The sequence below is a fragment of the Harpia harpyja genome, chromosome 13 (genome assembly GCF_026419915.1).
Source record: "Harpia harpyja isolate bHarHar1 chromosome 13, bHarHar1 primary haplotype, whole genome shotgun sequence".
Classification (NCBI taxonomy): domain Eukaryota; kingdom Metazoa; phylum Chordata; class Aves; order Accipitriformes; family Accipitridae; genus Harpia; species Harpia harpyja.
Window position 1 is genome coordinate 6,838,280 of NC_068952.1, and position 22,358 is coordinate 6,860,637.

Sequence of the window (22,358 nt, forward strand, 5' to 3'; positions counted from 1 at the left end):
CAAAGACAAAACGCATGAATACTGATGACCTCAGTGGTGGCAAAATTCACTATGTTTTATTTTGTCTACCAATGTAGTTTTTGTTTAATTTTTAACAAGCTTACAGTTACTACATGTTTTTATTATTTTAAATATTAAGATGTCTCTATCATTGAAAATACGTCATTATGGCACATACACACTATCAAGGAAAGTATTCAGGCAGATGTTCAAGTCTGTCCATAGTTGGGAAAGCCCCTCAGCACATTTTAAAATCCATTTACTTAGGTCCACTGAATACCTTTCCTGTTTTAAAGGAGTGCTTTATCTCACACAAAGTATGTAAGAAGGAGAAATCTGAATGTACTTATTCACTGTTAGCAAGTAAAACTATGGAACATCAGTTTCTTCCCATCACTACAAGATACAATACTGAGTAAGAGGAAAAGAGAATTAGAATTGTGTAAAGATTTCCAATACGATGTGGGCAGACAGACCCACCCAGAGGGTGGTCACCATAACACCACCTCGCAGCAAACTCCAAAAAACCTTTTCTTGAACCTCTGCCATATCTTTCAGGTAGGCAAACAGAATCTTATAACCAAATCAACAACAGGGTAAGCAAATAGATTTTCATTCTCCAAAGAGAATGTTCACACCCGTGTGAAAAGATATAAAAATTATGAATTGTAAATTAGCATAATTCCTTTTCAAATTATGGACTGAGTCTGACTGGCAAGGATACAGTAAAGTGGCAATGGGCAGATGTACTTTTGTAGAAATCTTCATTACCTTTCATAGGAGTATAAGAGATAGAAGACTGGCTGCTAAGCACTAATTAATTGTTTTGAATTAATCATTCTGTGGTTTAGCCAAAGCAAGTAGTAGATCTTTTATTACAGACATTTGGGAACAAATCACTTTGTATTTAAATCAAGTTTGTACTTCAGAAGGCAAAGGAACAAGGTCACAGCCTTTTTTTCCCAGTCAGGCTCCCAACATTTATTCTTTTCTTCCAATCTGGTTTTATAAAAGCTTAGTACCTCCACTGGTAGTAAATACATCTTCCCCATTTTAACAACAGTAACTGCATCAGTTCCTAAGCTATGTCTGTAATTTTCTGACATTCAAATCACGTATCTCATACATACAACAAAAAGTTTAACTTTAGCATCCAGCAACAATCCAATTATGTAAATCATGCAATTATCACTTCTTCCATGCAAGTTTAGTGTCATACTAGTTCTAAAATTTACTGATGCTAAAGAGAAAAAGGGCTTCAAAGTTGAGTTGTCTTCAAAGGCATTTAAGAACTGATAAAACATCATGCAATGTGGTGCTCATATTCTTAAAAGGTATTATTTTTAGTGCTTCTTTTAGGAATATCAGTACTCTGTTCTCCTGGTGAGATGGATTAGCTCTCTAATCTGACTGAAAATTAACCTGGCAAGCAGACAAAGACACATATATAAGTATTTTCATTCATTTTCAGCTAAATTAGTGAGATGATCCAACACACTGGCCATGAAATCACCACTGCCAGTGCAATGGAAAGGGTGGCTTAGAGCCACTCTCTCGTCCGCCTTACATAGGCTTAAATCAGCCGTGGAATCTCCTTCTGAGTTAGAGGATAAACTTTGCTCTTTCATTTTTTAAAAAAGGAAATGCTGTCAAGACCAAACAAAGACTAATCAGTAAGCCACTGAAGGCTTACCTATTTACAATGCAGAGAGTAAAAGAACAGAAAAAGCAAAGATAAGGCATGAACATTACCAATTTCTGTATACAACTATCAGCAAAGGGTATGCCCTTGTCTGAGATCAGAACACGCAGGATGTGAGCATATTCCCTGCCATGCATTATTATGCCCAGAAATGTTAGTAGATTACTGGGTGCTAACTTTTGAGTTACCCATCTTCTGATACACCCAGTGTGCTATGGTTCAAACTGGATACCGTTCTTCAAGATCTAAACACATGCCTGAGCAAAAGGATGAGCTATGTTCAGCTCAAAGCCAACAGAGGACTTGTCTTTAGGAGGGACCAGTAAGCTCTTAAGCAAAGACGGTAACATAATTGCAATGGGAAAGCAACATGATGATAAATGAAAAGAAAAATGTGCTTTCTGTGGAAATCTCTGGGTTGGTGTTGTTCTGTGTGCTGCACAACATGCTACCTTAGACACAAATGAAGCTGTAACAGTCCAATATTCTTTGTTTTGCATAGCTGTATTCGTAGAGACTGCCTGTAAATCGTATGGGTTGTAGGGAGCTTTAAAGTTGTTCCTGTTTCGTTGAAGACAATATATATATTCCCCACTATCTTTCAGCAGTAAAGGTTTCTGTCAAAAGAGGAAATTATTTACATGTATATACGTAATTTATTTTTCATGATTACAAGTTATATATCCATATATTTTACTATGAGAAGAAAAGTAAAAAAGTACCCAAACGTTCTGATAAGATGCTTAGTAGCAGCACTGAATTGACTAGAAAGTTATTCTATTACCATCACAGTTCTCTATTATTTCCACTCTAAATAATTATTTTCAATTCCACCAACAGCTAGTTAAGTATTACTATTTCTTGTTGAGAAAACAGTCTTATATAACCCTATTAATACTACAACTTTTTTATCCAAACCTGAACAAACTTTTTAGTAGTTAAGTTTCTCCATCTATAAAAACAGAGGTAAGGACTGTTAAGATTAAAAAGATAACATAAAGCTCTATAGTAGCAAACACCTATACAGTTAAAGATTGTAAATACCAGCGATACCTAGTTGTTTTGAAAACATGTCATTATAGTTGCAAGAAATTTTAGTTTTGTGGACTGTAATGCTTCTTAAAAATTTTGCAGCCATATCTGAAATCAAAAGTCCCAAGGGACAAAATGTAACACAGATTTTATTTTTATTGTGCATCCAAAATATTTCACAACATTGTGCACATTGAAAGAAATATGGGTTTTTTTTCTGTATTGCCTATTTATTTTTTGTTCATGAAAAAGTGTATATGCAAAATTATAATTAAACCGGGTATGTGTCTGCCTGTCATTGAATGCACCAAACTAGTAAGAGAAGACAGGCGATGTCCCATTTGGCTACACCAAGAGCAGACTGCCCAGTACCACTCACAACAAATACTGGCCTCATACCTGGCATGTCTGATCAGGACAATTTGACTTAGTGCTAGAACAGCTCAACTATGGGGAGCACTGGCTAAGTACTAAGTTTACATGACTGCTATGCACCCAGGGATGGAATAAATAATTCCAGTGACCACTATTCTCCTCCCAGAATAATTCTAGGTGCCATCTCCTCCCAGAACTCCACTATGGCTCTGACCATTGCAAAGTGTAATTTGGCTTCCATTTCCTATTTTTAAGAATTAGAATTCAATCCTGCTAATTACAATTCTAATAGTTTATTCTCTTTAAACATTTTCTTAATTCTAAGAACAGATCTATCCTTTTTCAGAGGCAAAAACTTCAGGAAATAAGTATTGTAGATTTATAACTAACATAATTTCTAGAATGTGTAATTGCACAGTATGTGGAGAAGGGAAAGTAAAATTCACCGTAAGTGTGAACTTCTGAAGTCTGGCTACATCAGCCTCTCTAGCTAACCATTCACATGACGGTAACTTTGTTTGCCAGCCAAGTTTGCCTCGAAGCCTCAAAATATGCATTATAACATCATCATCAATTGGTTCTGGTACATCGAGAAAAGAAAAAAAAGAAGTGTTGGGTTTTTTCCCTTAAACGTAAAATCTTTACATTCGTTACACAACCCAGCCAGCCATTCATTCTTTAGTTTCATTGCATAAGCCTTAACAAGTGTGGAGGATTAGTCTAATATTATTCAGACTGAGTTGGAAGACGTTGAAAACACGTCTTAGAAAGTCTTCCTCAAAAAAAACCCCAAGCCATCAGATATTCCAAATTTGTTTTGCTGCAGTTGAAGGACAGTGGTTCAATTGACTTTGAAGTAATTTCAATTTGCAATGATTTTACACTGATTTGCTGTAATTTATACAGCAAAATTCAAAGTACTCAGTAGAAAAAACATGATTTACTGCTCAAAGACCTTCTCAAATGCTAAAAAGACTGAAAGAATGAGAAAGGGCTCCTGAAGAGCAAAATCTCAGCTAAACAAAAAGAACAGTGAAAATAAAAGAATAACAATAACACTTTTCTTTCTAATATTGAAAAGAAGTTCTTTTTTACATTGAAATGTAGTACCCCACTAGAAAACAGACCAATCTAGTCCTGTATAGGAAAAGAACACTCTAGCTGAAAAAATGACTCTGCAACATTATGGAAAACAATTTGAGAAGTCCTGGAAAGCATTAAAAATATCTTTTTCCTGTGGTCTTTAATCCTTATTGAAATGTGCGTAGAAAAAAAAGTTTGCAAAGAAGAAAAAAAATCGGAATTCGGTTGTGGTATCACTCCCTCCCATTTTTCACATTCAGTAACAGATATTTTTAATGGAGAAATAATGATCAAAATCTATTTTTCCTGGCACTAATCCTGGAAGATAAGTAGGAAAACATGACTACTCTTTACAAATCTTCTGATTAAAAGAAAACTTACTGTAGCTAACTATGAAATATAACCAACATTAAAATAAAAGTTCAAATGCTGTCTGAAATTCTGCTCTGAGATCAGGTATAAAAAAAACCCCCAAACATCGGAAGGTGAATACAGGTATACTCTTACTCTAAAGGCAGAAGAGGGATGAGGAAAGACAGTAGCAGTTGAGTATATTCTCCATTATACCAATGTAAATGCGAAATAAATACACTGGCTGTACAGGCATAACTAACAGCATAGTCCTCCCGCCCGATGCTGCAACTTAGGTACCTGTTCTGTCATAAGAAAGAATTTTGGTTCTCAAAGGCTTTTTAGAAGATCTTTCAACTTTTGGTTGCTCACAAGTCTTTTTATGGCAACTTGGTTCCAAACCAGCTATTTGCATTTCAGCCTTTCTAATATTATCTGCAACCAACACATTAAAAAGGAAAATATTAGTCATTTAAAGCAGACCATTATGGACAATTATTTTCTAATCTAATTTAACGTTCCTGCAAGTTTACATTTCTGCAACGTCTGCTTCCCCAAATGCATTCTGATGGTTTTAATATTTGTATGTAGAAAGACATACACACACAAGATGCTGTTTCTTTTTGTCTACAGTACATTAAAACTTTTATTCAGATCGTCAGTTGACATCAGTTACTTCAGTATGGTTGGATAAGAAATGTAATACTTGTTTCCTGTGTATTCCATGAGGTAGAGAAAAATATTCACTTTGACTTTTGTCGGTTTTTTGGCCCTGTTTATTACTAGAAAACCTTTTCATCCATTCTGAAAGAGAGGAAGCCTGGACCCCGGGAAAGCAGCACTGCTCAGCAATAGCCAAAACATTGGTGCCTTATCAACACTGTTCTAGCCACAAACGTAAAGCACAACACTATATGGACTACTTTGAAGAAAGTTAACTCCATCCCAGCCAGACCCAGTACAACCCTATACTTCAATGCCTTGTTTAACAAGGCACAGTTTCTCAATTTTCACTTTTAATATGCTGAAGACTCGTAGGACACAACTGATTAAAAAATGTTTTCTGCAAGTTTCATTCAAAGCCTAGTCCAAAAATTACTGATGTAAATGAACTCCAGCTTGCAGACTTGCTTCAATTTTGACCTGTTGAAGTCAGTTTGAAACTTGCAATGACTTTCAAAGAGCAAGAATTGTGATCACAAGGCCACCAAGTCTGTGTGAGCAGTTTCATTTTCCCAAACATACAGCTTCCATGAATTATGGTTTTGTATTTTAGAGAGATGATCCCACTTCATACTTCAAAAAACCAAAGTTGGTTGGCGGACAATAGGAAAGACAACCATCCATTTAGTTTTCATTAACATCTGCTCGAAAAAGCATATTCAAGACCCATTACACAGCCTTGTCACTTAAAGAAACTTTGAATAGGTGAATCTACACAGAAAAGAAGTATGGATAACTGTAACTTTTAAAAACCAGAATAAATGCATACTCTTATGCACCTTGCAGTTGGTATACTGAGTTAAAGTCAGTGTTACATCTCCACTGTTGCATGTTTTCCTTTTTGCTTTTTAAAAGATGTGAAGTTTTGCAGGAGTCTTTTTATGTATTCACCACCTACAAAGAAAGTGTTGTTTGCAGCCCCTGTAATGCCCAGAGAAAGAAGAGCATTCCCTTCTAAAGGCTTTAGAGAGAAGGACAGAGTGTATGTTCATGCTACAGCTGCTCACTGCAATATTATATCTCACCAAATATTAGAAGTCCAGTAAGTCTGCTATTTGGGGCAGAAAAGCAGAAAATGAACTTTCAGACCATACTTGAAGTAAAAACTGGAATACTTGTGACTTACAGTACTCTCTGTTAGAAATGCACTGGAGGACACTGTATATTTACCACTGTTTCAAAAAGAATTATTAGAATGATGAGGAAAGAAAGTCGTATCTTTTATTACCACACTTTCTGTCATTTTAGGTATTTTACCATGTACAGAAGACGAAGGTGGTGTGCCAAAACCATGCTGAACTCCTTTGCAAGCAGAAGCTGTGGGAAGTGTCTTTTTCAAATTCTCATTCTTTGACATTAAGGATGCCGGTTTTGTTATGCTCCTTTTTAACTTCATTGTCTCATGCTCTGACGTGCTAGTAGGCTGACAAACAGATTCTTCTCTTCCCTCCTTATGTATTCTTGATAGTCTAAAATTGAACAATATACTCTTTTAGGAAAAAACCTGAAGATTCAGTCATACAGGCAAAATAGAACAATCAACTAAAATACGACTTGGATAATGGTTTGCACTTATGACTAAGATACAGCTGTCCTATGGCACAGAATTAGAGCTTTATTCATGATGAATAAAATACACAGTGAGGGTGGGGAAAGAAATCAAAATAAAATTACAGCCCTACCTCTTGTGCTCTGACACTATAGGCATCAGAAGCAATATTACATAAAACCTGACCATTATTTTGATTTGCCTCAAAGGTAAAGAGAGCGTCAAAATTAAACTAAGTTTAAGCTCTGGGAAACACAACTAAGAAAATAATACTTAAAAAAATCAATGCTATTATTTGTTCTCATTCTTAGTAATTCCAACAGCATTGTATCTAATATGAAAGCACATAATAAGTTTTATTTTGTAAATTGAATTATTTCCTAGAGAAAGCATGAAAATAAGAATCCTATAATACAGGATTTGTATTATATTGGGTTTTTTTCAAGTTCACTCTTAGATTGAAAATCTGAAAATCTCTTAAGTTCAATATGCATGAAAAAGTAATTCAAGGTTAAGCTAAAGAGCTCTGAAAAGTATATGCACTACATTAGCCTGCCTGTATGAAAACATAAGAAAAATAACTAACAGCAGTTAAAATGCAAAAAAAAGGACACGGGAGAGTCAGCTACACTAGCTTCTTACACATCTTGTGGGTGACAGCCTCTACATGCACTAAAGCATACACAATTTAGATATATTTTTAATCTGTGAAGTTCCAACTAAGTTCACTTGTCAGGACAAAATGAAAAAGAAATAAAAACCACGAAGGAAGTAATGATTTCATGCACAGCTTGCTCTCATTTAACCAATTCTATCTTCAGTAAAAACCAAAAATAAACCACAGGAACAGTGGTGGGAAAATGAATTAAGATACCTATGCTTCAACAAACTGTTGGTCCAACTCCATTGTGAATATGCTGTAAAAAATCCAGGCTATATAATTCAGGCTGAAAAGGCTAATTCATAATCTAGATTATATTGAAGTGGCAATGACATCAAAGACGAATCACTTAGAGCAGCTGAAATTGTCTAAAACTTATGTGCCAGAACTTTTTGCTTTAGCAGCAGCCACACACTATATACGCACTTCCCACAAGAGCATGAAAGATCAGTGCAGAAGTCTTTAAGTTTCTCTTCCAGGAGAGAATTCCATAATACAAAATACTAAAGGGAAGGACAGAGTGAGCACTGTTCATACCAAAAATACATTTCAAAGAAGTTACTCTATTCCAAACTTCTTTTGACTGCTGGTACTTGCTCACCATAACTTCTTTCTTCTGGTACACGCTCACTTAGCTGTGGGCAGCACTTCAACAGCAGCCTATTCTTTTGAAGACTGACTTCAGGTCTTTGACAAAAAGAGCAGCTTTGCCTGATATAATAGCAATCTCAGCTAGATGTAACAGCTACCTTAGCATTCTTGGTGTGGCCCTTCTAGGTATCTTGAACCTCAAACCAGTGCATGAATGTGATGTGTGGTAGTTCAGGGACTAATCAGAAAGAACAGGAACAGTAGCTGCTTTCCGGAAAGATGAGAGAGAGAGGACCTGATAACAGAGCAGTGATTATCTACTACCTAGATGACCATACACAATGATTGTCTGGGTTTCAATAAATTTACTGATTCTCTGGCAGAGATCACAGTCACTCCCTTGCACATATCTGACGCGCATCTGTCATGCAACAACACATAGATGCAGGAGACAATATGGCCCAGAATAGACAGGTAAGTTCTTATCTCCCTCATCAGACTGTCACATTCAGATACACCAATGTCCACTCAGATCTGGAATTCTTGGAGGAAGTGTAAATTGGCCAAACTCTGACATGGTCCTATAAATTGCATTCTTCGTACTAGAATAAAGTTTGATTTTTGCATGTTTACTCTTCCCTGAGTCAAGATTATGCAGCTGTCCTCTGCTAACTGTTAGGAAGAAACACTTTTTTTCTTTTTTTAAACTAATCTCTCCTCTAGCTAGGACACAGTGCTGCACTGTGCTGGTCTGCTTACCTAGACCAGTAGATCAGTAGAACCTTCCTCAGTAATGGCCCTGGTTCACTATGAATTACATTTTCCATGTAATAACATGCAATCAAATATGAAAACTTATTCCAAAAGATGAGAGGTGCAAACCAGTTCCCTGGCTGCAAAGAAGGATTATGGTAGTTAGCAATTATCTTGTACTCGAGTCTATGAATGGAGACTTGATCTTCCTTAATTCAAAGATATAGGGACATCCTTTATTTTGGGGGCTAGGAGCTAGCTGTTACAGAATCCTTTCTTCACAGTCTCACAGAGCAGAGAAGATTTCTTAAAGAAACTTTTCAGAAAAATCTAAAAAAGGAGTGGAGAACTAGACTGTACTGAACTGGATGGTACAGCCAGTACAGACAGTTCTGTGCTAAGAGGAGTTTTGCCTTCTGTAAAGAGAAGTGTGAGCGCAAAAAAGTGAAACCTCAGGTAGCAAATGGGAACCCCAAATAAGATTCCTCTGTTGACTGAAGAATGATAAAGTGCTGGCAAAGTCAAATCCAGCATGTGAAAGATGAGACAGAAATCTGTTAGCAGCCCCTGATATACTATAGCAGCACTTACGTGCTTTTCTGAAGACAAATGTATAAAGCCAAAAATTTCATCTGGGCAAAATATACAAATACAAAACAAGCTGTACTGCGAGCACTGAAACTAATGAAGACTGGCAGTTTCCTCATCTGTGCTTTAATGCTCCCTAATCACTCCCCAGAAATACTTCCATCTTCAGTTTCCATGCTTGGATTCCTCCTCCCAGCTTTCCTTCACATCACCTACTAATTAAACTAGACAATTAGCAGTATGTATTGTGGCTGGTGATACAAGCCAGAATGCAGAACCTTACTGGTCAGATACTTTGCGATATTTGGGATGGAGACCATTCTGCCTGGCTCAGGACTGATGAAAATTGAGGTTTCATTACACAAAACCTCATTTTTCACAAATTGAGAAGTTCACATCCTCCAGATGTCTACATCTCTCATATAAGTTTAGATGCTAAAGATTGATAAGTTCAAAATCCATTGAGAAGAAACTGATCGACAAACTTCATATTTTTAAAAAAGGCATTTAGGCTAAAACACCCCAAGTGTGGTTTTAATCTAATCTACAAAATTCAGGAATGGAGGTTTGCCTGTAAGAAGGCATTCTTGTCTCTTCAGCCTCAGAATAATATTTCCCTTCCTCGTCACCTGTACAAAAGTGAAAGGAAACCAAAAGATGAACTGTGCCAGAAGGCTGGGGATTAAGAACTTCTAGAACTTCCTGCCACAGGTATCTGTGGAGGATGACAGTATGAGGAGGTTCAAAAAGGGAGAAGACAAGTACATGGCCAACAAGTTCATAAACAGATACACGGCAGCACTACAGCCCCAAATATTCATAATCCAATAATTGTGGATGTGAGGGGACTACAAGGGAAGCGGGCTGCAGACGGCAGTCAGGCAGGCTTGTGTGCTCTCCCTAAATAGCCTCTGCTCCTGCTAATGTTAGAGACAGAATCCTGGACTTCACAGATCCCACTACAGCAATTTTTCTGAACCTTCAATTCTTGGCAAGTAACATCATCCCTTCACCTTGCCATGCCACTTCAAAGGTTTTTGATACAGTATTTGAGAGCAATATTAACACTCCTTTAGTTTCACTTTAGGACAATAAACATTAAACAATTAAAGCAACTCAGTCATCGTATCCATCACTAAATTTGAAAAATGCTAATACTTGTCTTCTTTTATACAGGTGAAAGCAATACAGTACATAGGAATACATTTGCACAGGTTCATATAGTATATAGTTCCCCATTGACTAGACTGTATTCCATTTGCAATGACTTCACTAGCACTTCTCCAGATTTTCAGTGATGTAAATGAGATCAGACTCTATTGCAATGGGCAGAAACTATAAAATTTATGCTGGAGCATCAACCCAGGCTTCACAGAATTTGCAGGGAAGCAGTCAAATAATTCAGTAGAAGACATCCATTGCTGTTTCAAATTTTAAGTAGCAGAGAACAAAAAGTTGTCATAAAGAAATATAATTTCACATACACATTTCCAAAACACACGCCTTCCTCTTTTGTTGTTGCTTTGTGTTTCCTTTCTCTGCTCGCTCTGTAAACTGCTGTGCAAAGAATAGAGTATTTCTTCTCTACTGAGGATGACTGGGAACAAAGGGCAGAGAAATACATTAATTTCAATAACTATTGAGGGAGTCGTCATATATTATAATCTAAAAAACCCAAAGAAGACTTTTTTTTAAGAACTATGGAAAACATTTTCAAAAACACAACTGACGGCTTAACTCACCTTTCGTTACAGATATACAGCATTTTATGTGCATGAGAATTTACTTATTAAAAATAATCTTAGTAAACAACTTAAAAATAACTGTGCTAGAGCACTAAAATTAATATCTAGTACTTTCATATGGAGTATAAAACTCTTTTCTCCTGTTTCCATCAACCTAGGCCTGAAATAGTTACAAACCTTCAGAAAAATACATTCTAAACATAGAACAACAAATCATTGTTTTCCAGGACACTTGAGCCAAACACTAACTAAATGAAAATACTTCCATTAATCATGTAAATTAGATTAATTTACATAGATTTATAGAGGGAGTAAGGGATTCACATTTATAAAATGTAGAGGTCTGATTTTGGTTATTCAAATTAGCATCATAAAACAGAATTTTGGAACCTTATATGAATGACGAGCATAAACAGCTTACACTGGATAAGAAAAAGCTAAGATAATGTAAAACAGAATACAGCGCCTCTTTCATATTTGAGACCTACAGTTTACTGCTATGAGAAGATATTTTAAATGATGAAGGCTAACTCATACTGCAGCACGTTTGGTAAGAGCAATTAAGTAACCTGAGGCTCTCCATTGTACTCTGGAGAGACAGAGGGTAGTGGGTTAGGAACAAATTAAGGAGATTCCACCAACGAGAGGACTATGGCAGGGTTTTAAGCAAAACCACTTTATTTTAATTGCTACTCAGTATCAAATACTTCCTCCAGGGAAATGCCTCAAGATAAATAGCAGCCTCTGAAGTTTTCCTTGCAAGGTTCATAGGAGAAAGATTTTCACTCCCACGACTGCACAAGCATTCAACACATAATCAACATGTATTCTTATAACATTTTCCCAGACAGAAGTCAGATTTAACAGGAAAAAAAAAAGCCATATGTAAAAATACTGTAAATCTAGGATTATCCTATGTATATCAAGGTTGTCCATACAAAGGATGCCTGCCTATGCGTTAGGTTAACGTCACTTTTTTTCAGTCTTACAAAACATCCCAATATCCCCAAAGCTGCACTGGCAAACAAAATCAGTTATGCAAAAATTAATTCAGTATTAACACTGTTGCAAACTCCCAGAGAGTCTCTACAAGCCCCTATATTCTACTTCAAGTCTGTTTATATTAGCAGCAACTGACCAGAATTTTAAAGGTCTAATTCAGGGCTTTTAGGCACCCAGATTTAGAAAGGATTCAGGAATATACGTCCTTTTGTATTTAACTTTAGTTTAAGACTATATAATTGTAATAGTTAACTCTGAGTCAGACTTTTAGTATAATGGGACTATAGCCAGGAGGATATTAACTGCAATTAAAATACTAACACATAGTCTAGTTTAAAAACATGTGCATTCTCACCAGTTCACTGTTGTCTTTTTCACTGCTGTCAGCCGGTTCACACACAGTATACCTGCCTTGTACCATAAGCAGCACCTCTGCCTTCTCTGGTTCAAATCGGAGACGAGATACTAATTTTTCTTTCAGCATTTTGTTTCGCTCATCCATCTGGGGTATGTATTCTTCATCCTAACAGTAAGAAAATAACTATTGAGTTAAATCTGCAGCAATGAATGTCTCCCCACTATGCCCTCAGTGTGAACTTCATACTTGAGAAGATCTGCATGCCTTATTAGAACTCAGGTGGTGTTTGGCTATTTGCTTCTGCAGTGCTGGAACTGAAAGTTCACACAGCTGACAAATTAAAAGCAGTTAATTGCACACTAAGTGGCAAATTAAACATTTATTTGCTTTGAAAAGTGAATAATATAGAACTATGAAGGCAAACACAATTACTGCATTAATCATAATTTAGATTAAAGAAGAACATACATTTTTACAAGGATGTCTACAAGAAAAAAAAAGAATTTCCGAATTTTTTAAGTCATATACTATATGCAGTATATGTGGAAAGTTTAAAAGAGTCTGAAAAGATATTTTGAGCATTTTTTAAAATGCTAAATGAAGCCAAAAACAGTAATGTAAAAAATCTAGTTCAAAAGGACCATTGTACTTTCTAATCAGGAAGATATTAATACAAAGTTAAAAAAGCATTCAAACCCAGGACAGAGCAGAGGTCATCATTCCTGACTTGCAAGTCTCACTCAGATAACATAGGAGCTTAGTTTCCCATTTAGGTCCCCCTTCTCCATTCCCTCACATGCTTCAGAATCACAGCATCATCAAAGCCCAGACGTGAGAATATGTAACATATTAAAACTGTTAATTATTATAAACTCTGACTGTTGTCTCAATCTCCAGAAGCTGATTTGCAACAGTTAATTATGACCTGCAAATATATATATAAAATCAAATTTAGATTGAAACAGATTACTGCAGATCAACATCTGCAAAACTAGGGGTAGGATCCGGCTCAACGTATGCTAGCTCACTGCCTGAACCCAACCTGTTCTGTATTCACCACTTGTAGATGCTGCTCTGTGCTAACATCTGCTTAAAAGGGTCAAGGAAAAGCAGTTTCCTCCTTCCACTGATTCGGCCTTCATGATGGGCACAAGACAGATACCTAAGGAAGAGAAAGTAGTCTGACAGGACACGCAGTTCTTTCAACATCTTCATTTCACATGTTATTAGCTTACAGCCTATATCTCCCAGAATTAAATGCTCTCATTTCCCACTGGAAAAAGTGACTGATGTCCCAACAGCTGCTGTCTAGAAAAAGATGCTTTATTTGCATCCCATTATAAATCTTATGAACTATTTAGGCCAAATACTTAAATTCAAGAAGCAGCACTGAATTTATGTTGCATATTGCATTTTCAGTGATTTAAACAAACGGAGTACATAGAATAAATCATAGAATCATAGAATCCTTTAGGTTGGAAAAGACCCTTAAGATCATCGAGTCCAACCTTTAACCTAACACTGCCAAGTCCACCACTAAACCATGTCCCTAAACGCCACATCTACATGTCTTTTAAATACCTCCAGGGATCTGCAAAGAATTCCAGAACTGTAGATTAAAAATGGATCAAAGCCCGAATCACAGTTCAACCATATTTAAACCCTGGAACTGGAGTTTATTAACATTGTTAATGAAATATAGCTGCCATACATTCTTCAGTAACATTATCTATCCAGATCTTTAGACAAATTCCAAATGCCGCTTGAAGTGTTAGCTGCTTTTGTATATTACATAAGAGAAAGTATATGACAAGTAAAATAGAAAGAGGTGAAGATCTTGCCTTGCTTCACATTCAAATTGCAAGAGGCTTGATCATTGGCTATAGTATCTTCTGGGATTTTGAAACTCGGTGTAACAAGTCGATGAGGCAGGCTTGCTTATTCCAGTGGGAGTTAAGGCAACTCAACAGCAGAACATAGTTTTATGAGGCTGCAAGGGTAGATGATCCCTTGAGCTCAGTTTTGTTCTCCTGTTTCTCTAGGATCTATAAGTAGCCCTGTGCATCAGGGCTCAGGTCACTCGGTTGATCTTAAAATTAGGACATGGAAGGAAAGAGGACTTGTATTATCCCAGTGGCTGAGATCTCTTCTGAAACCACACAGTCTTCTTTAGATCTAGCTGTATCCACAGTGGCAGCAGGTCACTGTGCTCGTTAGATTAAAGATGAAGTGCAAGATGGTAAAGCATGAACATACCTTAAATTTCATCATGTGCTGAAGAGGTTTGCTGAATCCTGATCTAATGTTAATATGGAAGTTTAGTCTATTTCTGAACATCTGGTAACATTACTTTTTTGACAACATAAAAGCATCCTGTGGTGAGAGAAGTAGCACTTTCCCCCTTCTTGTAGTGTTACTTTATAATCTAAGTTTCTAACAATATAAAACAGTTTCAAGCAGGGAAGTGCTGTGAAAATAAGTTGCTGAGGCAGCTGCAAGCAAAGGTGACAGTACCCTCTTCAAACCGCTCCTATTAGACCCAGGACACCCCTTCACACCCCAAGAATATGAAGTGCTGCTCTTTCCTTACCACTGCTTGCCACTCAAGTAGTAGCTAATATTCCCACAATCAATACACTTTCAGATGTGACCTGCCTGTTCCTCCACCTCTTTAGTGCAGAAAAGGTGGTTCAAACCAATGCAACAACTAACCGTGCATCAGAATTGGTCAGGGCAGTTCACAGCCAAAGCTAGTGCAACTGTGGAAGTGGTAAGCTCCAACTGAGTAGTAATAAACTCTTTACCCATAACAGCAAGATCCAAAAAGACTGCAATCATGCCTCAAGGTGGCATACATACTAATATTGCTATATAGGCAAAACATTTTTTGATACAGAAGCAGCTATACTAGCCATGCAGAAGTAATTAGTACCTCTAACAGCAATATCTTACAAATATCTAAGAATCTGCTGTTATGGATCTGGATAGACCCCCTTCCAGCTACACCCCCAAACTCCTCCTGTAAAAGCTTGAGGTGTAACATCATTGAGGAAAACAAAGGAGATGACTATGACCCACTCATTTCATTAACTTTTAGAGCATAGCAAGATGGGAGAGCTAAAAAGGAAGGAAAACTGAAGACTGAAGACACCATTCATTTTTCCTGAACAGACACAAAATTAAAATATGCCTTTTGTTTTGGCACAAGGATCAAAATTTGTAGTCAGAGTATAGAAAAAAAAATCAGTAATTTATTAAGGACTCAACTGATCAAATAATATAAGGACTTGAAATCCAGCTGATGGTCAATTGAAATACTTGATCTCTTCAATTACCAGCAAAAAATGTTGAGGAACTAATAAAATGTATATCTGCTTGAAAAATGCATGATTTGTTAGAGTCTCTACCAGTATTGTAGATACCTTAGTATATGCATGTCAAAATTCAAGCATAAGTGTAAATGAAAACATGCACGTTTGGTGCTGTAACGAAATGGGACAGGATATCCAAGGCATATCAGTGTTATCCTCTCCCTCAGCAGTCGTAAGAAACTATTTAATGGCTTCTTATAGCTGACCTATGATACATTTTCAAGAAACAAAACACAAACCTTTCTTAACTGCTTGGCTTTTTCTAACAAGACCCACGACACAAGCTCAAAGACAGCCCACAAGCGCGAGGATATTCAGACAGCAATGCTGCCAACAACCAGCCCTTAGACACTCCTCGAACCAGACATTACACAGGTTTAGTAACCTTCAGCTGGTAATTTATTTTATTGCCTGTAGTATCACACAACCTTAGACTCTTCAGGGTTGGTTTTGCCTTCTTACTATACTGAAGAGTTCACTATCTTTCAGGGGCACAATCAACTTGTTTCCACCCCCCTCATCGCATTGCAGCCCCCTCTAAATGCAGGAAAGGTAGAAAGTTAACCTAAGCTAAGCCACGGCTACAGAGAAGATGACCTTTTCCACTACAGACAACAGCTTTAATATTTCTACAGTTACGGATTGATCCCGTCAGCTTTCTTTCGCACCAAAAAAGCAGCCAGAGCCCCCCCGGCTCCGCTCACCATCTCCGTGGCTGCTGACCTGGCCATTCCAACCGGGAGCCGGCGGATGGGACAGGACGGGAGGGGACGAGGACGGGACGGGACGGGACGGGATGGGGACGGGACGGGATGGGGATGGGACGGGGCCCCTGGCCGCGAGCGGCAGCCGTTGTGGGGGACCGTTGTGGGGTGCTGAGGGCTAACGGCTCTCCCCGGCCGGGCTGTGCTGCCCGGCCATTGTAGCACCGGCCTTGGTTTGTGAGGTACCGACCTCTGACCAGACAGCAGTCATCGCAGCAAGAAAACCCCACATTTGAGAGGTGAAGTAAGGTTAATTTTTGTGAAAACTGTTCCATGGTAATGCTGAGTAAAACCAATAGTAAAGGAGTTAGTTAACTTCCTTCAGCAATTTCTGTAGTATGGCTCTGTGTCATGGACACTTCGAGCTATGGGAAGCTCAAGAAGACATTTAAAAAGCAAATACTTAGGTGAAATAATCAGAAGTTACTATACCCTCACCAAAGTGTATTTTTTAAAGGTAAAACTATTTAGTACTTCAGTATCTTGAAATCAGTCTGCTTGTAAGTTTTCTTGAGCCCCCAGTGTATACAGATTATATCCTTTAACTTGTTTCTCATTCATCATAACATTATTTCTTAATTATAAGAACAAAGTATACTTTAAGAAACGTAAGGATATTTTATCTGAACTGCCAGACTGTCAGAAATCTGAAAAAGAAAATAAAAGTCTGCTAGGGACTAACTTGTCCATACTTGATTTGACCATACATGGCTTTCCCTAAAGATGTAAATGGTGACTAAACCTTTATTTGTTAATCTGAAATGCTTATATTCAAATAAGATTTTTTCAAACATGTTAATATGAATGAGTCTGGCTTGCTGAATCAGTAACAAGTGTCATACTAATGAAATGGAATGTCAAGAGATGTAACAAATAAGTACTTGCAGGAAACTCATGTTTTTCCACTTATGCACCGGAGGTTTACACACAAAGCTCCTATTGAAGCTACTTGTATTGAGCAGTTATAAGAATACAGACAATTGGAATGCTGAAAAAAGTAGTATTTTCCAGCCATTAAAATGTATGGCTTAGTTTGTATCTGCAGTTTTTTCTGTTTATAAATGTTGGGGGTTTATGAAAGATTTAGAAAGGATGGCTCCTGCGAACTGAGACTTTCAATACTATCCTATTACTCTAGGACAGGTTCAACTTAAAAATGTTCACTTTTAATCCAAGAATAAAAAATTCTTTTCTAAGTGCTACTATGAATCTGGATGCAATTAATGGAGAAGCAGTTCTGATTACGTTTGCTGGCTTAATTAATTGCATGAATCTGGGTAGTACTTGTAACCAGAAGCATTCTATGTGGCTTTGAAATTAACTTCCAGGGTTTTACCTTTTTTTGTTACATATGACTGTATTGACACATGGTTTTGTAGATTTATGTAGGGTGACTTCTCTTTGTGTGGGAATTTTGTGCCACGATAAATAACATTACTGCAAAACTGATTGAAGGATCACATGCTCCTAACCAAATAAAGCAAACAAAATTAAAATGAACATATGCTGACAAATTTACAGTTTGCTAAAGCAAGCACTGTATTTCATTAGGGGATATGAAGTAATGTTTCTAAAAGAATTTTGACCCTAAAACATTACAAAACTAATCTGAGGGCATTGAAGAATGGTTGGGGAATATTAAGAGGAATGATGTTTTTCCGGTATGATTCATAAGTTCGTAAATAGTGCATTCAGTGTATATAACCAAAAATAACTAGAACACACTAATCAGCTAGATATACCTGAACCCTACAGATTTTCACTGAAATTTGTATTGTAGTCATGTGAAGGAGTATTTGTAATACATGAAGGTCCCACTGTGTTGAGAATCCCCAGAATGACATGGATAAATATCTACGGACTTGTAAGAAAACTATTTGTAGTTATGAGCTAGCTAGTATAGGAAGTGATACAGGAAAATTTTTACTCACTGGTATAAAATGAAAGAGTCTGAATCAAATGTATTTTTGCAGCAAAACCAGTACCCCCTCCAAAGAAAAACAGTATCTCACCTTGTTTGGAGTGGTGATGAAGTACCAAAGCATGGCCCTAAATAGCAAAGACTATGTAAGTGTATGCCTAACTTCTGTGGCCACAGCATTCTGACGTTCATGCAGGACACAGTGGAGAAGAGATTTCTTGAAGAAGCCTTTGCAAGTGGTTTTTGCAGAGGTATGGGCAATAACAAGTGTCCACCGATTTTCAGGAAAAAATGGTGGAAGCCAGTGTTTCCCTGCAGCCTCTGATGCTCTCCTAGCCAAGCCAGCTCAAATGCCCCTTGGGTGTCCCTTTGCTGCATGACTGCTCCCATACACCTTCAAAGCATGCTGAATCTTCACGTGCAAAACATAGGGCCAGTGGAGTGTCATGTTCTCCAGCTTTGCTTTTTTTCAAGTGGTTCTCTTCTTATCATGAGTGCAGCCTGGTACTGCATGCTGAATTGCTTTCACATGAATTACAGTGACCCTGATCAGACTGCATTAACTTGACTGCTCCATGGATGTGACATATAGATTGTTCCCCAACGGATTCTCTGCTATACAGCAAAATGAAGTATTTTCTCTGCACAGAAAAGATTTAAGGCACATAGGTTATGGTCTGTTTGGATCTCTCAAATTTGGAGGACAAGATACTCTGTAAAATAACCTTTATTTTATGAGCCCACTAGGAAAGAAAACAAACACAACAAACAAGGGCTCAATCCCCTTTGCACGTGAATTCACCACTTAATTAATGAGCTTTCTAACTCAGAAGTTCTTTAATTCTTAACTCGCAACTCGTAACTCATAACTTGTATGCACCTATGAGCAAAATAGTTACCTAGCCAATGGTGAGAGTGCTCATCTTCCCTCCTCCGCCATGGTGCGGGCATCCCCTGTATCATACTGGGAATCATGAAGCCTCAGCAGTCCAGCTGCTGCTGGATCTGCTTTCAAAACTTTTTGGGTATGTATTTAGCCCTGCTGTTGAGAAAACACATCAGTTTCAAGGGAAGAACAAAAACATTAAGGAACAGGATTATATACTTAAACAATATGATATAAACCAAAAGTAATAACAATGTGTTGCAGAGATATGGAAATTTGTGAACAAAATCCTAAACATACTGCATCAGAACTGACAAGATTGCAAATCAGACTGCTCCCTGATAAAAAATCATCGCTGTCCTGATGAAACATTGGCAGTACTGTTGTGCACTCTTTTTCATACAAACTAAATACTTTTATTATTCCTTTACTAATGCTTTAGTCAAATTTCACTATGTCAGTGTGAAATTCATTTATGGTTTCTTTCTTAGTTTGCAGGTACCAATGGCACAGAAAATAGCCTCAGAATTGGCCTTCGCTATCAATCTTACAGTCAGCTCAGCCAGGAGACCATATACTGCTGGGAACTGGAAGGCAGCTTAAACACTAGGCAGAGGTCAGCAGGAATTACCATTTAATATGGTGATATTAATTATTAATTATTATTTATTTATTTATATATCCATTTATATATTTATTTATATAATTAATTATTTTAAAAAGAAAAAGAAGCCATGTAGACTGGACCTCTATGATTTTCAAATAAACATCACTTACTGTTGTATGTTAAAGTTTTCCACCTTATGAGAGCTGAGCTTTTGCCCTAAAAGGCAGAAACTCCCTGTTCTTTTAAAGTAAACTGACAAGGCTGTTCATGACCTTGCCTTCTGCAGGATTTATTTTGTCTTCTGAGTTTCATTTAAGATGTAACAACAAACGTTGATGTGTGTCAGCTCTGCAGACTTAACTGAGACTGAATTTCTAATGTTCTGCAAGGCAAGTCTAGAACATAATAAGGGAAGTCAAAGAAGATCCTTCAAACAGTATTAATAAAGAAGAAAGATGAATTTTATCTTCTCTAAAAGCATGGCTTTCACAGTAATCTGCTAGTAAGCTACTGATGTTAGGCTCCACTAAAATGTTATATGTTCTAATCTTTGAAAAAGCCAGAAGGGAGAAGCATATACTGGCAACAAATATGCAGTCAGGGACCTGGCCCAGCTCTTGCTATTTTGTTTTAAGACAATGCATGTGTTCCATATAACTCTTTGAAATTCTTCACAGAAAAGTATTTTACCAACACGTTGGCAAAGTGCTGTTGCACCACAGTTTACAATGGCTTCCGTTATTCTCTATTGGTGAAAAATGCTAAAAGCAGCATATTTGGCTAACTGGCCTGAAAGTAGACAGCTTTCATTCCATAATACTCCAAGAGGTTCTGAAAGACCAAACTTAGGAAAAAAGAAAAATTTAATAAGTTGTTAGCCAAAGATTTTATTCTGAGAAGTCAGTATTGTCCTTTCCCTACAGATGGTTATGTAGCTATTTGCCTCTATCCCTCAGCAACTCAAGTCAGTCATTGACTGTTGGGAAATGCCCTTTGCCATCTGTCATTACAGGTTATTCATAAACTTGATGGAATACTGAGGAAGAGTCTGGGCAATCAGATGATTAAATGTCTGGTGTCTTAAATAGAAATATTAAACAATAATCAAAACTGTCAACCATTAATGCATAAATACAAAAGTGCACATAGAATTTTTTCTCATTTCCATTAGAAGATTGCTGAAAAAAACCTGAGCTGACAAAGATATATACCACTGACTGATTATTCATGCCATCAATGTTCTCATTTCTCTGGGCTGGAAGATTCAAGCTGAAAGCAGTATCATGAATAATTTTTATATTCGTAGAGTAAACTGTGTATTCACAATACAGTAAAAACATTGCTGGCATAGATCATCCATAGGAAAAGGAAAGGATCTAAGGAAACATGAAATTGTTCAGTATTAATAATGATTATGATAATGCAGGATTATAATACCTGTAATAAATTGTTTAAAGAAACATCTTTTCTATTGTGCATCCAGTAAAAATGAAACTGATGATGCTGCAGACACAGTTCCAGTAGAGTGATTTTAACTCTGTATCAAAAGAAACTTTTGAAACTTCCAGTTTTCTCTGGGAATGTCACACTGGTTTCTACAAGCTAGCCATCGAAACTAATCCAGCATTCCTGAAATGAAACTCCTCACTGAATCTTATATAAAACCCACTTTGTAAGCAGGGTAGCTTGTTCTTAAAAAAAGAAAAACAAAGCCTAAACACTATGTCGTATTTCCATTACCAGTAATCTTATCAGGGCATCATCTGTATTCAGTCAGCAGAAGACCATTAGATCACACATTCTTTTGAGCACAACTCCCACTTTGTCTGAAGGAGGGAAGCAGAGACATAGCGAGGACTGCATTGCAGCAGCGGAGCCACCACCACGGAGTGTTGTGTTTTGCATACCTTTCTGCTGAAGCTGAGGAGCTGCCTCCACATGGCTCTCTCCTTTTATCCCCTTGTCCTTCTATTTTCTCATACTTGTTCCTCCTCATACCACCTCGATCGTTCCCTTTCCCCACCTTTGGTTCCACTTCTAAGCATCCCATTATAGGTCTTGTACAACCCCCAAAACCTCTCTCCCCTCATCCCATACCATGTCCCATACCCCCAGGCAGTAACCCCCTGACGGAGTTACTGGGGTTTCCCCATCTGCCACGGTGCTTCTATGCTTCTTTGTGTCATGCAGATGAGCCCTTAATCACATAACCTAACACAACCTGTTTAAAAAAAATTAATTATGATTTATGTATAGAGCAAATTGTTATTAGATAGTTAATGTTTTAGAGGTGCTT

At 37.3% G+C, this 22,358-nt stretch overlaps 1 protein-coding gene across 1 annotated transcript; it reads right to left on the reverse strand.

Annotated features, from left to right (window-relative positions):
• Positions 1–862: 862 nt before the first annotated feature.
• Positions 863–22,112, reverse strand: DNAH14 (dynein axonemal heavy chain 14). The gene is made up of 8 exons (XM_052806598.1): positions 21,970–22,112; positions 20,852–20,906; positions 12,511–12,678; positions 10,893–11,005; positions 6,524–6,735; positions 4,844–4,978; positions 3,556–3,689; positions 863–2,319 (listed from the first exon to the last, which is right to left on the reverse strand). Exons 1-8 carry the CDS (start codon positions 22,110–22,112, stop codon positions 1,948–1,950), a joined length of 1,332 nt encoding a protein of 443 aa, XP_052662558.1. The 3' UTR covers positions 863–1,947.
• Between the last annotated feature and the right edge of the window lie 246 nt (positions 22,113–22,358).